The following is a 13,564-nucleotide window of genomic DNA, read 5'->3' as shown; positions in this document are numbered from 1 at the left end:
GCCTCTGTCACTGCAAGCTGGTAGTTTATAGGAGTTATGAACTGGTGTCATCAAACCCAAGACTCCAGAGGCAGAGATCTAGGTGAGGAGGAGCCCAGGATGCCTTTTCGATTAAAGGTGTAGCAGTTCTGTAGGGTCTAGAAGGAACCCTTTCAGAAGGGGGCATAATGACAACCACCGCTGTTCACTGAATGTGCTGCTATATAAGGATATTACTGGGGGGATCTTAAACCGATACATTCTTCCCTGTGGTAACATCTAGTGCCAAACCCAGCAGACGCAGGTCGCGGAGTGTGTTCTGGGATGTGGGGAAGATACCCCGGAGGCACCCCATGGGTTTTAGGACTTGGGCGGGGACGAGGAGATTGTGTGGAAGGAAAAGCTTCCAGACAGGAAGGGGAAACAAAACTCCTGCTATTTCCTCTCGATGGGCCGGGGAAGGAAGAGAGGGGAGGAGAAGCAGTGGGTCAGACCCATGTGTCCCGGCTTCCCCAGGATGTGGCAGCGTTGGCGTGAAATCAGCTGAGGCTAGTGCCCTGCCTCTGGGTTGTGACTCTGAGAAGAGTATTCCTTGCCAGGAGCCCCTCACGTTGACACGGAACGGCCACACCAAGTGGACATGGAGGCTCCATGGGGGAAGGTAGACTCGAGGCCTGATGGAGAGCTGCCCGGCTATCCATTGGCTGGCAGACCAGAGAGCCAGCGCATGAGAACCTGAGCTCGGCCCAGGGACCTGGGCTGGTAAGAGGTGAGGAGACCCCACGACAAAGGCCATGGAGTGCACATCTTAGGAGGGGTCAGGTGGAGGGTGTGTCTGACTCTCGGAAGCCATGCAGAACCATGGAGAGCTGGGGTAGGGGCAAGTCAGCAACTGACCCAGAAAACAAACTTCAAGTTAATCACCATTCCCGGGAATCAGAAGCTGAAGCAGCCCATGGACCAAGCATCCTCACCTGTGCTGCCATGTGGCCTCCAGCCAAGCCACAGGGCCTTTGCACATCCCCTCTCCTCCCCTCAAACTCGGCTTCATAGGTCTTCCTGGCTCAGTCACCTGCCCCTCTTCCATACTCTCTTTTATAACACTTGTCATTTTATTTGCATACAATCTTACACTTACCTTGGCAGCTCCTTGCCTAACACCTGCCTCCCCCACAGATTATAAGCAAACTACAGATATCCTGCAAATCTGGAATCAAATACTTCAGTTTGCATCTCTAGAAAATAAGGACACTGCCCCGTTGAACCAAAACGCTATTATCATACCTGGCAGGATGAACTCTAACTTCTTCATCCCCTTATACTCAGGCTGCGCTCACATTTCCCTGAGTCTCCAAGATGTCTCCTGCGCTTGGTCTCCTGGATCCAGGATCCAATCAGTCCTCACACAGAGCAGCATATTTAGAAAACCATCTCAAATGTCATAATTCAGACCAGATGTTTATCAACGTGGATCACAGAGAGCGCCAGATGCCTCCCATGTGCATCCCTGCAAACTCAGGCCCTTCCAAAGCAGCCTTGGCCTGGATGGGCATGCGCGTCCAGGAGTGAGTAGCTGTGTAGATGCCGAACGTTCCAGAAGCCGACTCCCTGAACATTCCAGAAGCTGCGTGGAGGGGCCACAGGGTGCTCTTCAGAGGAGCAGACCGATGGCCACAGGGAAAGTTTTCTCTTTCTCTAAAGGACGCCACAAATCCTGCCACCTTGTGGGTGGCACTGCCCCCGAGGCAGGTCCCAGGAGGCAACCCTTGAGAGGCCATCCACGTGGGCAGCAAGTCCTCCCTGGTGCTCGGCCACAGTGCAAACAGCGGTGTCACCACACCAGCTGGGGCAAGGGCTGGGCCTGTGAAAATTTTGTGGTTTGCACAATCGTCTTGTGACAAAGAGGCCCTTGGTGCATGGGACCCCACTGGGCACCAAATACTTGGTGGTTCGGGGCCCGTCCTGTGAGCTGTGGCCATGGAGGGGCTGCCTGGCCTCTACCCAGCAGTGTCCTTGGTGCCAACATCGCCCTCAGTGGACGATGACTCCGGTCCTAGGTCTTATAACCAGGGACTGGCTTGAAAGAAAAGCCAGGAAAGTTCCAGAACTATGAGGGAGAACCTCAAGCCAGGCATTTCCGTGGTGCCGGGAAGGCACCTGCTCTCGGGGGTAGGCAGATGCATGGGGGCCACTGGCCAGCTCCGTCCTGAGCCTCAGTGTCCCTCCACCTGTGTCCGCGGCAACCAGCACTGGCAGTGAGAGGACCGATGGGGCACTTTGGCTCCTGACTCCTTCCCGGAGGCCCACTCACTCACCCCCCTGGGCCTAGGCCGAGGCCTCACCCCCCCGTGGCCCCTGCGGGCCGCACAGACGGCCTCTGTGGCCCCCACCAGGGCCGCCCCCGCCACGCTTGTTGCCGGCCGTCCCCGAGGTAGCACCGAGGCCGACCTCAGCCCCCAGGGCCTGGCTCTGGGCCTGGGCTGTGGCGCAGCTCCCGGGCCTCTCAGCCGGAGGCGCAGGGAGCACGAGGCGTGGGCAAGCCTCGGCACGGGGTGGCACCCGCAGGGGCTCTGGGGTCCCGGTGGGCTCCTCCATCCTTCCTTGCTATCCCACCGGGGTGGTGAGAGGGGGCCACACGGGCCGAGCCAGCCCACCGACAAGAAGGGGTGGCACTCACAGGGCGAGGTCAGGAGGTCAGGAGCAAGCCGCTCTGCTCGCTGTGCAGGGGCGCAGGGAGGATGCCCCTTGTGGCCTCCAGAGCAGGCACCCCCGTCCTGGCCCGGACGTGCCCGAAGGTCCCTTTCTCACTAGAGGCTTTTCTGGCCCCCGGGAGCTCAGGGCCGGGGCCTGAAGTCTTTCCCTCGAAGGCCCTCGCCCTAGATCTCCAAACACCTTCCCCCCAGTGGGGACCCTCCGTCTCCCTCGCCAGGATCTGCCTGGAGCTCAGCACATGAACGAATCTCACTCCCGATCCTTCAGTCTCGGGGGACCACCTCCCTCCCCTTCTCTGCCCGCACCCCACTGCCTACCCACAGCGAGGAGGCCGTGAGAGGCCGACTCTGCCCGCCTCAGGTCCCCCTCACCACGTGCCCCGCCGGGCTCTCACGTCGAACACGGGCACGGGGACCCCACGGCCGCTGGGGCCAGCCCGGGAGCACCCCAGGCGGGTACAGCACACCTTTCTGCTGAAACCAGGTTGGGTGAATTTCTTGGAAAACAACGTGTTTCTTAGGAAGGACATGAAGCATAATGTCTCCCCTCGCTTGGTCTCCTTGGTCTGGTGGGCGCGTGCAGCTAGCTGGGCCTCTCTGCCTTCTGTAGCTCACACGCCTCCGCCAGGGAACCAGCATGCAGACGCCCCGCGGGGTGGGCTCTGCTCCCCCACCTAGTAGCTGTTGACCTTTAGCTCAGTGAACCTTAGACCGGCATCTGTAAATGAAATAGAACGAGTGCACATCTCGTTACCAGCAGTGTTCGCGAGCATGCAGTGGGTGCCAGGGTTCAAATCCCAGCTCTGCCTCCTGTGGGGCCTTGGGCAGCTTCATCTCTCAGCCTCTAGGTCCCTCGTCTGTAAGAAGACCTCCTGCCTCAGACAACTGTCACGAGGCATTGGGATGCCTGGCACAGAGTAAATTATTAATGGTTCTGGAGGATTAATTGTAGGTTGCTTGGCACGGTGCCCAGCACCTAAGGGCTCGATGCATGGCAGCTGCTATTATTGTAATGAGTTCCCTGATATGCCAAGAGTGAGGGCACCCTGGGCTTTTGGGGTCAGCCTGTTAGTGCCACGGCTCATAGTGTATTTTTTGGTTCCACTCAATCTGTTCTCTACCTCTCCAGCCGCTTGATCAAGCATCTCAACCATAGCTACATCCAAAATCCGAGGCAGCTGAACTGAAAACCCCTTGTTTGCAGCAGGAAATGGTTTTTCTACTTTTTACTCCAGTTTTAACAGTCCAACTGTGTGGCGACGCCTGGGTGGCTCAGTGGCTGAGCGTCTGCCTTCAGCTCAGGTCATGATCCTGGGGTCCTGGGATCGAGTCTCACATCGGGTTCCCTGCATGGAGCCTGCTTCTCCCTCTGCCTGTGTCTCTGCCTCTCTCTTTGTGTCTCTCATGAATAAATAAATAAAGTCTTTTTTAAAAAAATAAAAGTCCAGCTGTGTAGATGGAGATAAACTCACAGCGAAATAATCAGTAATGCTGGCCTGTCCTTGATTCAAAGTTTGAGCGTATTTTTCAGCTGATGATGAGAAGTTGTAAGGACAGGCAGGTTGGGCCAGACATTTTCCAGTTTGGTGAACCATGGTGGCCCTCAAGTCATGACCCACAGGGAAGGGAGGGCCATCCCTGGCACAGTCCGGGTCTGAGCATTCATGCCACCTGCCACCTCTCATCACACCCACAACCTGGAACACAGGACAGCAGATTCCAATTGCCAACACTTAGCAGCGGGCCCCCGAGAAGCTGGCAGGGCTTCCCTTCTTCGATAGAAGAGCACAATGATGAGATATCCAGGTCCCCCTGATTCATAATTTAATTGACTGTATCCCAACATCTGTGTGGTGCTTGGGCAAGGTCTTCAGCCAATCTGCTCAGTTTTCTCAACCATCAGAAGGCGCTATCTGGGAATCATGGCGACGTTTGGAGGTAATCACATGATGTGCTTGGATGGAGTCTGGCACACGGTAGGAGCTCAAACAATATTTATTTTCACTACTACTGGTTTTATCATAAACATGCTGAATTGTCTTGGGAAAGAGTAAGCATATTGTATAGGAGGCAGGTACCCATCTCAGAAAGAATCCCTGTGATGCTAAGGAACACCCGTGGGCTCTTTCCCTGCTGCGTGTCCAGAGTCAAGAACTGTGTGAGGGCATCTGTGCCCTGAGACCCATATTTCTTGTACATAAATAATGTAAAAACCCAGACGGAAGGTGAACAAGGGTCACTGCGTTCAGTGAAATAATTAGTAATCAATGTGTATGTGTGTGTCCCAGAGCCTGTGAGATTTGAAAAATGTACTGTTTGTATCCAAGGGGAGCTTCCCCAGGACAAAGCATTGTTGGAGGGACAGATGGATTCTTATCCCTCTGCTGGCGTAAGGCTCTTGGCTCCTGGCAAGGGGTCCCTAATTTTTCCTTGAGGTTCCCTGGGAGCACTTCCAAGGCGGGGTGCCCACGGTATGGAAGGGAAGCTGTGCTCTCTGGAGGCACGAGCTGGGACTGGGCAGCAGGGGGACAGGTGTCTGCTTCCTTCCACGCCACCCTTCCCATAGGAAGGAGGAGACTGCACTGTCCTCTCCCCCAGGACCTGAGAGATCCAGCGAGACAGCTTTTTCTGGGTGTGCTCACCACCTGCAGTGGGGTTGTCATGAGAGGCTGCTCCAGGAGCCCAATCTGAAGAGCAGGCCCCGGGTGAACTCCAAGGTGCTCCTTTCCTGGCTCTTGCTGGGGGCAGTGGTCCTCAAGCCGCAGAGTGCGTGAGAATCGCTAGGAGGATCGAGGTGGCCGCCCCCACCTTCTGGTTCAGTAGGTCTCGGGTGGGCCTGAGGGTTCGCACTGCCCACTAGTTCCCAGGCTAGGCTGCTGCGGCTGGTCCAGGGCCCGCGCTCTGGGAACCACTCACCGATCCAGGGCTTCGCTACTGAATTAGTGTCCGCCTAGACGCCCTTTCGAAACAGGAGTCTCGGGGGCTGAGACATGTGCACCTGAGTCACCTCGGTACCCCCTGAGCTCGGCGACAAGTCAGCAGCCAGCTCACTGGCTGCCACGCCCTGTGACACGGCGTGCTCACGTAGACTCTGGGAACGCAGGGATGGGGCTGGGGTGTGCGGGGAGGAGGGGGACCCGGGGCATGGCGCCTGAGTGGGATCTGCGGCTGGGGGGTCTTCAGATGTGCTCTGCAGGCCCCTCGGAGCTCCGTGGAGTCTGCCGCGAGCCACTGTGTTGTGCTCCTGGGGCCGGGTCTGAGGCTTCCCTTCCTTCCTCGCCCTACCCCCCTGGAGCCTGCAAACGGGTAAGTCCACTTGGATTGCTTTTACGTTGGACCTTCCACACTGGGTCTGTTCTGGAGGGAGCACCCCAGGCCTAGGTGGACTGCATGTGTGCCCACTTTAGGGTGAGCAGACCTTGCCCTGAGGTTTCCCTATAGGGGGAGGTACACCTGGGAAGCAGACAGGCCTTGAGTGACCAGGGTCACAAGGCCGGGGATGCAGCACGGCCAGGTTGTGGGGATGGGGAGCCAAGATGTGGTAGGGTCCCAGGAGACCCAAGGACTCCACCCTGGGAGCTGAGCACAGAGCTTCTGGTGACTTCACAGCCCCTCCCCCTCCCATGGCCTCTCAAGGGCTCCTCTGTTCCCCTCCTTTCGTCTCCCAGCTCTCAATGCCAGATTCCCTATTCAAATTCCTGAGACCCATCAGCAGCCTGCCCTGATCTGAGAGCTGCGGGTGCAGACACATGGTTCAGGATGGGCCAGCTCCTGGGACAGGTGCATCCAGGGTCCTTCCCCCCAGTAGATGCTGCAGGGGACGGTGGGGGGTGTGTGGGGACTGGGGTGCCCCGTCTGTGGGGTGACCAGGTGCCAACCACATCCCTCCCCGCACTGCCACTTCCCTGTGGACACAGAGCCACTCAAACCCTGGGCAGCCAGGCTGGGGCACCGAGACGAGGCAGGACAACTGTATTCGCTGTCTCAGCTCCTGGAATTACCTTTTTCTGATCATCAAAGTAATTCACGTTGGATTTGCAAAAGAAAAACTGTAGAGAAAAACATAACATAGAAAGAAAAGACACTCTAATGATGACCACAGAGGTAAGACATTTATTTAACTGGTTGGTAACCAGGTCTCCAGGTTTCTTCTGAGCATTAACAATGTACACACGTTATAAATGCGTGATAAAAACGGATTCAGGCAAAGTATAGAATCTTGGGATTTCAACGTTCATGGGTGGCTGCCGGTGACCCGCTGGTGTCACCGTTGACGTAAGCCATCCTTATCGATATCTGGGCACCTGTAGGAATGGAAGAGAGGCTTCTATACAGATGCCCGGGCTACCCGTGACAGTCGTACCTTCTAGCACATACTGCCAAACCAGGCAGGATCCCTTCTCAGACCCTGGTGTCGGGGTCAGTCTGCAGTGGCCAAAAGATGGCCACTTACCCTCTGGTGCTACTGGTGTCCTGTCTCATCTTCAAGCCTCGCCCGGCTGCCAGTTGCACAGCTGCCACCACAGTATAGTAAACAAGGTCATGGTGGTGGCGGTGGTGGGGTCTCCTTAGAGGGAGCTTGGGGTATGACAAGGAGGCAGACTCATTTATTTGTAGGGGATCTGAGGAACTTTCTGGTGCATAAACATACTATAAAAAGCACGACTGGTAGAGTCACGGGAGGACATAATAGCTCTGAGTACACTAGTGATGGCCATTTGCATCCAGCCCAAGCCAGGCCTCAGGGACACCTGCCGAGGCCCCGGGGTGAGTAGAGTGTCAAGGAGCTGATTTACTCAAGATTCCACAGAACCCCAGGACATGAAGGCCCACTGCTTTGAGGGCTTTCCGATGAGACAACACAAAGAAGGTAAGATAGAAAGAAACAAAATCCAGCTCCACGGCTCTGGTAGGAGCGTGGCCCAGGGAACAGTGGTGGTGGTGGTGGTGGGCAGGGGCCTGGGGCCCCAGAGAACGCAGGTCTGACCCTGGGGCTGAGTGAGCTCCCCAGGAGTCCCTGCAGTGGCTGCCGCAGTGAGGAGGGCTCCCCTCGGGCAGGGTGGCCCAGGGCTCCGTGAGGAAGGCTCCGTGCACACGGCTTCAGAAACATCAACCTTTTCTAGGGTAAGGGAAGCTGCTCTCAGAGACAAGGCTGGGCACAGTCTCAGACTTCGACGGTGTTCTGCCTTGTGTGGAGAAATGATTGACCAGTAAGCATCGCTTTTTCTAAATCCAACTCTACTCCAAATGTAAAATGCTATTTTTTTGGAAAGACTGAGAGGAGATGGGGTGGGATGGGGTGGTGGTAATTTAAAAGCACCCTAAAGCCGCTGCAAACAGCCAAATGAGCTCACTTCCAGCTGATACTCTCAAAAGTGAAGTTGTTTTAATAAAAGAAAATGACTTTGGAAGAGGTGGCATATAAAAGGAAAAGCATATATTGTCAATGATCTCATGTGATGGGCAGAAAGAAAAAGTCTCCAGCTCTGAATTTTCTAGACATACTTTAAAAAAAAATAGAAGAGGAGTAAACATTCATAGCTGGACCTCTCATAAGGTCATTTTGTCCCCCCTAGAATTAGGGCAAATAAAAAAAGAAACATCTAAATCGGATGTTCAAACAACCCCGTCCAGTATGATCCAACCCTCACTCCTTAAAAGCACACTTAGAAGTGCCCCAGATCCTCCTGCTGGGCTTGAAAGGCATGTAGCTGCTTCCTCCATCCATCTGTGTTCTGTGCAGAGCAAACGCTATGTGGATGCTCTTTCTCAAATCAAACAAACTTTTTGGTGGTTCTATCCTATGCCCTTTCATGTCCCAATCCTAAAAATACAGCGTACACATGTGGAGAGACTGCAGAGTTTTTTTTTTGAAATGATCGTTCTGATTTTATTACATCAGAAACTCAGCCTATACATTTTCTACAACTAGTCACTGGGGAAAAAAGCATTATTTTTTCTCTGTATCTCTATTTTTAACTTTTTATTATTATTATTTTTTTAAGAGTTAAGAGTTTCTCTATCATAAAGTGGAAGAAAATCTCAGCCAGACACAAAGACCTGGCAGAGACATGCAGGGTCAACGGATTAATGAATCCCCAAACCAAAAGCTCCACCCTGTGGGGCTGAGATGAGCTGGGGGAAGAACCGGTGAGCTGGGAATACAACTCTCTGGCTCTCTGGAACTTCCTTAGGAAAGCCAGGCACTGAGGAAGGCCATGTGTGGGGTGAAGAAACCCCATGCCCCTCCTCAGGATCATGCCTCTGGCTTAGCCCTGCTGGGTCCAGGAGTGCCCAAGTTGGGAGAGGCCTAGGGAGCCCCTCAGCCCCTCCTGCCCGGCCCATCTGGCAGGAGCTACTCTGCCTCTCTGGAGTCTGCAGCACAAGGCTGCAGAGACCCCACGGGCAGAGACACCACAGGTGGGTGCCTTCCCATTTCTCGTCCCCAGGCCACCAGGAGACACTCCGAGGCAGGCTGTGTGTGTGGAACAGCAGGATCAAAGCAGAGGCTCAGTCCTCTCTGGTCTGGTTCGTGTTCTGGTTGGCATTCATAATCTTGCTTTTAGAATCTGAACAGAATTCTTGGCTTTTATTAATTTTTATCAATTTTTGTCTCCTTAGAAAGCTTAAAATGCTCTTTGACTTAAAAAGACTGCTTCACAGTGGAACACCTTTGAATTAATCAATCACCTGCTCCTCTGGAGGGCTCTGGGCTCAGGGACGAATGGCCTGCGGCCCTGTGCCTTATTTGGTTGCTGTAAGACAGGAGAGGAAGGACACGTCCTATCCAGGCCCTTATTCTCAGTTCCAAGTGCACAAAGTCACCTTCCTGAAAGCAATTATTTTTCCAAACTTACCAGCCATAAACCAAGCCATTATATGATTTTGAATCTTGGACACTGTGAGTAGCTTTAGCTTCTAGGCTGGAGATGCAGACTATAAATACAATAAACATAAAGATGTCCCATGTCCTCCTCTCTGCCAGAGCAGGGATTCAGCTTCTGTTGAAGAACCGTGGACAATAATCCCTGGAGCGTAGGGCTTACCCGAAAGACAGATGGGACCATGGGCTGTGCACTTAGCTCTTACCAGGCCCTACTAGATTTCCTTATTCCTACCCCATTCAACACATGTGAGAATTCTTCAAGTAATTCCACACGTGAAAAAAAAAAAAAAAAAAAAAAAAAAAGTAATTCCACACGTGTGTGTGTACACATGCACACCTACACATAGTTATACACACACACACACACACACACAATCTATGTGTCTGTGTGTATTGATATGGTATCCCAAGGATCATAATGAGATTTGGGTATTTTGCATCAGGTCTATGAAAACTCTGACCCAAGAAGCATGTCTCTTCTAGCCTTCCCTCGCTTGGTCTGCCTCTGCTCCAGGGTTGGAGGGGAAGAGGCATTATATTGATGTTTCCTGAGCAGAAGGACGGTGGGCCCTGGACCTCCATGAGTGAGGGTCCTGGTTTTGTGGCTGCCTCAACCCAGTCCCTCCTCATGGCCCCTGAGGTCATCTATAATGCTGCAAGAAAGCAATGCCTATGTGAGAACAGGAGCACTTCTGCTGAGGCAGGGTCTGGGCACAGCACTGGAACATAGAGTAGAGACACAGTCTCATTAGCACGCCTGCCACAGATGGATGGGGATGCAGTGACTCGGGTTCTGGCACGAATTGCGTTGTAGGATGGATCACCCCCGGGAGGTGCCTAGCTTACCCCTGGGCTGGCCTCTCTGTGGTTACTTGACTGCTCATGACCGTGTCCCTCAAACAAAGAGAGGAGGGAGGAAGTCTGTGAGTCCGACTGCCACTGCCCCCACAGCCATACACTTGGCAGGGCCCATGGGGCTGCAGAAAGAGCTCCCACTCTAACTCTTGTGCTTCTTTTTCTCTGTTAAATGCAGCATGTGCTGCTAAAGGGTAGAGTCTAAGAATACTTTTTATAGCACATCTGGCAGCTTGAAAGATGTTATTTACAAATGCTATAAATCGACGTGCCAGCTTTTCCTGCGCTATCAAAGTTTTCAAGATAAACCAATACATGGACAAACGCTCCTAAATTAATTCAAATATCAGTACCTGTTAAGCTCAAACAGATTGCGAATTACCTAGCCACGCTTTCCTCAGCGTCTGGGCCAATCAGACTCCACCAGCTATTCTGGGGCTTGAAAGATTAAAGATAAAATGTCTATAACTAGTATTAAGACCTAGTTTATTGACCTAGTTTATTGGGGGGAAAAACCATTAAAAGCATTTCGAAAACAAAGCCTGGTCTGATCATTTTATGTGTTTTGAAAAAGAATCCTTCCTTGAAGTGGCTATAAAAATTATTAGGGCAACATCAAAAAATTACAAAATCTATTTTTGGCTGAATTGCATTAGCTCCTTATATGGAGATCTCCCTGAAGGATGCAGCCGAGGAGATTTAAGAAAAATATTTGCAATAAAGGCAATGATCTCGTCACATGAGCTAATATCCCGTAAGACTAAGAGGAAGCAGCCAAGGAAATTATAGAATTTTTTTTTTTTTTTTTTTTTTTTAAAGAAAAGGTATAAGGCATGACGGTCACTAACACCTATTTGAACACGGGCAATCTGATGCACGAGGAGCTGTGAAAACACAGGGTTGAGGTCAGCACCAATCAGACCGGACACTGTTTTGCCAGACAGAAAGACCAACGTAAGAAGGTGGGCTGTGCCCATGCCTGGTTCAACCAGCTAAAAGGGAGGTAGTCTCCTGAGCCTGGAGTCTCTTCCAAGGGATAGAAGAGATTACATGCGGTATGATGCGGGAATTAAACATGAGCCACATTTAGGTGGAGAACCCCAGCAGAGGTGTGATGCGGTGGAGGCGTGGCTGCCCAGTGTGGGGTCACTGTCTGGCCAGGGGTCTGTGCATCAGGCCCCGACAAAGCACATGCCTCACTGCCAGGGGTTACACACAGGGTGGGCACACGCCACCACTGCATCGTTTATTTAACCTTTCCCCTCTTACCAGAATCAATCAAGAGAACGCTTCGGATACATGTTCTCTAACACCTTCTTTAAAATATTCATAAGGACCAACTTTATTGAAAGTGGACACACAGAGAGAATGCAGCATAAAGAAGTGTTTCCAGGATCAAACCCTGGGTGATGCTTTTACATTTACTATAAAGAAGAGAACTTGTCAGTAGAGTAGCTACTTATTTTTGCTGAGGGTTCTCTGCTTTTCTGCGTGCTCCACGATCTTCTCTTCCACGTAAAGACCCTTCCGTTTGCGCACGGCGTTCATGTACTTCCGGGCCTGGTTCTCAGAATCAGCCTTTTCCCCAAAGTGCAAGTATTCTTCCTCGGTGGTTGGCACCCAGAAGGGGTCGCTGGGAATGATCTTGTAAAAAGAAGGTGACAGAATGTGCTTGATCAGGCAAATATACTTTCATGCCAAACAGCCCTTCAAAATTCGTACAGTCTTAGCTGAAGGACAGTTAAGCAACGAGCAGGGGAGCAGGGAAGCTTGCCAGAAATGGTAATAAACCAATGTGGACAATGAAAGGAGTGGGATGAACATAACTGGTAACGTCCACACCCCAGAGCCTGCATGTGACACTAAGGAACGAGGGAAACTCTTAATTTTGAATAATGTAATAAAAAATCCCTTTCACTAGGATATTATCTGGGTACTGGTGTCTCTTCATCAATTTTGCCTTTGTCCCCAGCAGAGACCAACACACATAAGCCCATTCTTGATGACTCTGAGCCTTTGGCTCCAAAACCCAGTGGCGTGCCCGCTGAGCTGGACTGGAGGGTTGGCCCGTGTTTGCCTGGATGAGACGCAGACAGAGGCACCTCCTTCCCTCTTCTGTCTGGACCCATGCCTGTTCCCACTGGGCCCGTGAGGAAGACAAGGCCAGGGGCAGGCACGCCAGGGATGCTTTCTCTCTGAGGCTACTGCCAGGGTCAGGGGGCGGGGAGGGGAGGAGAGGGCCAAGCAGGGCCCAGGGATGGCAGTGGGGAAGGGCCGAGGGGCTCTGTGGCTCTGTGATGACCAGCCAGGTCACGATGTCCATGGAGGTGGTAATAACCCAGGACATGACAGAAAGTGGGGGTGGTTCCGACTCCTGACGGTTTCATTCAGGCAGAGAAAGATCCACGAGCCCAACACTCACGGCCTCTCTCTGCCTCCTCACCTCAGACTATGATGGTGAACGTGAGAGGAGGAAAACAGACCTGAAGAGCATGGCCTCCCCTTCCTCCAGAGGCTGCACCCAGGAAGCACACAGCCTGCCTGTCCCTTGCACGACTTGCAGCAGCCTCACTGCCCCCTCCCTGCCCCTGCGGCAGGGGCCCCGCCAGGCCAGCTGGTGTCATTCTGGAACTCAGGACCGGCTGCGCAGTACTGCCCGCGGTCAGGATTGCATCCTCCAAGGTCAGCTTCATCAGTAATGAAGGTGAGAGTCTGCCCCTACGTGCCTTCTTCTTATGTGTGTTTTCTCCCGTTTCTCAATTGGGTGAACAAAGGGATGGTATTTATTAAGTGGCCTCAAATCCTGACACTTTTCAATTTAAAACAGATGTGAAAGAAAAATGTATTTTAAAATAGTTGCTCTTGAGCACAAGAAAGGGGGGTGTCTGTGGCCCAGGAGAGGGAGATGTCTTGGAGGGAGAGATGGGAGCCCCCAGTAGAGGGAGGCAAAGGCCCCATCCCCTCCCCACTTTGGATGGGCCCTGCCACACAGCCCGGCCCCCAGGGGCACGGGCCACTCCTTCTCTGGAGCTGGAATGACCAAGGGCCTATGTCCCTCATCCTGTGCTGCCCACCCTGGTGGCGGCACTGAGCCAGAGCTGTGGCTCTTGGGAGGACAGAGGGACAGGCGACT

General features: G+C 52.9%; 1 protein-coding gene across 3 annotated transcripts in view; it reads right to left on the bottom strand.

Moving 5' to 3' along the window:
* Positions 1-11,745: 11,745 nt before the first annotated feature.
* Positions 11,746-13,564, bottom strand: part of EFL1 (elongation factor like GTPase 1) — a 120,120-nt gene continuing 118,301 nt past the window's right edge. For all 3 annotated transcript variants that reach the window (XM_025436920.3, XM_025436919.3, XM_049108514.1), the window contains one exon: positions 11,746-12,075. In XM_025436920.3, coding sequence (XP_025292705.1) covers positions 11,887-12,075 — 189 coding nt within the window. In that variant the 3' untranslated portion in view covers positions 11,746-11,886. The remainder of the gene's footprint in view (positions 12,076-13,564) is intronic.

The sequence above is a fragment of the Canis lupus genome, chromosome 3 (genome assembly GCF_003254725.2).
Source record: "Canis lupus dingo isolate Sandy chromosome 3, ASM325472v2, whole genome shotgun sequence".
NCBI classification, from domain to species: Eukaryota; Metazoa; Chordata; class Mammalia; order Carnivora; family Canidae; genus Canis; species Canis lupus.
This window is presented reverse-complemented; position numbering and strand designations above follow the sequence as displayed.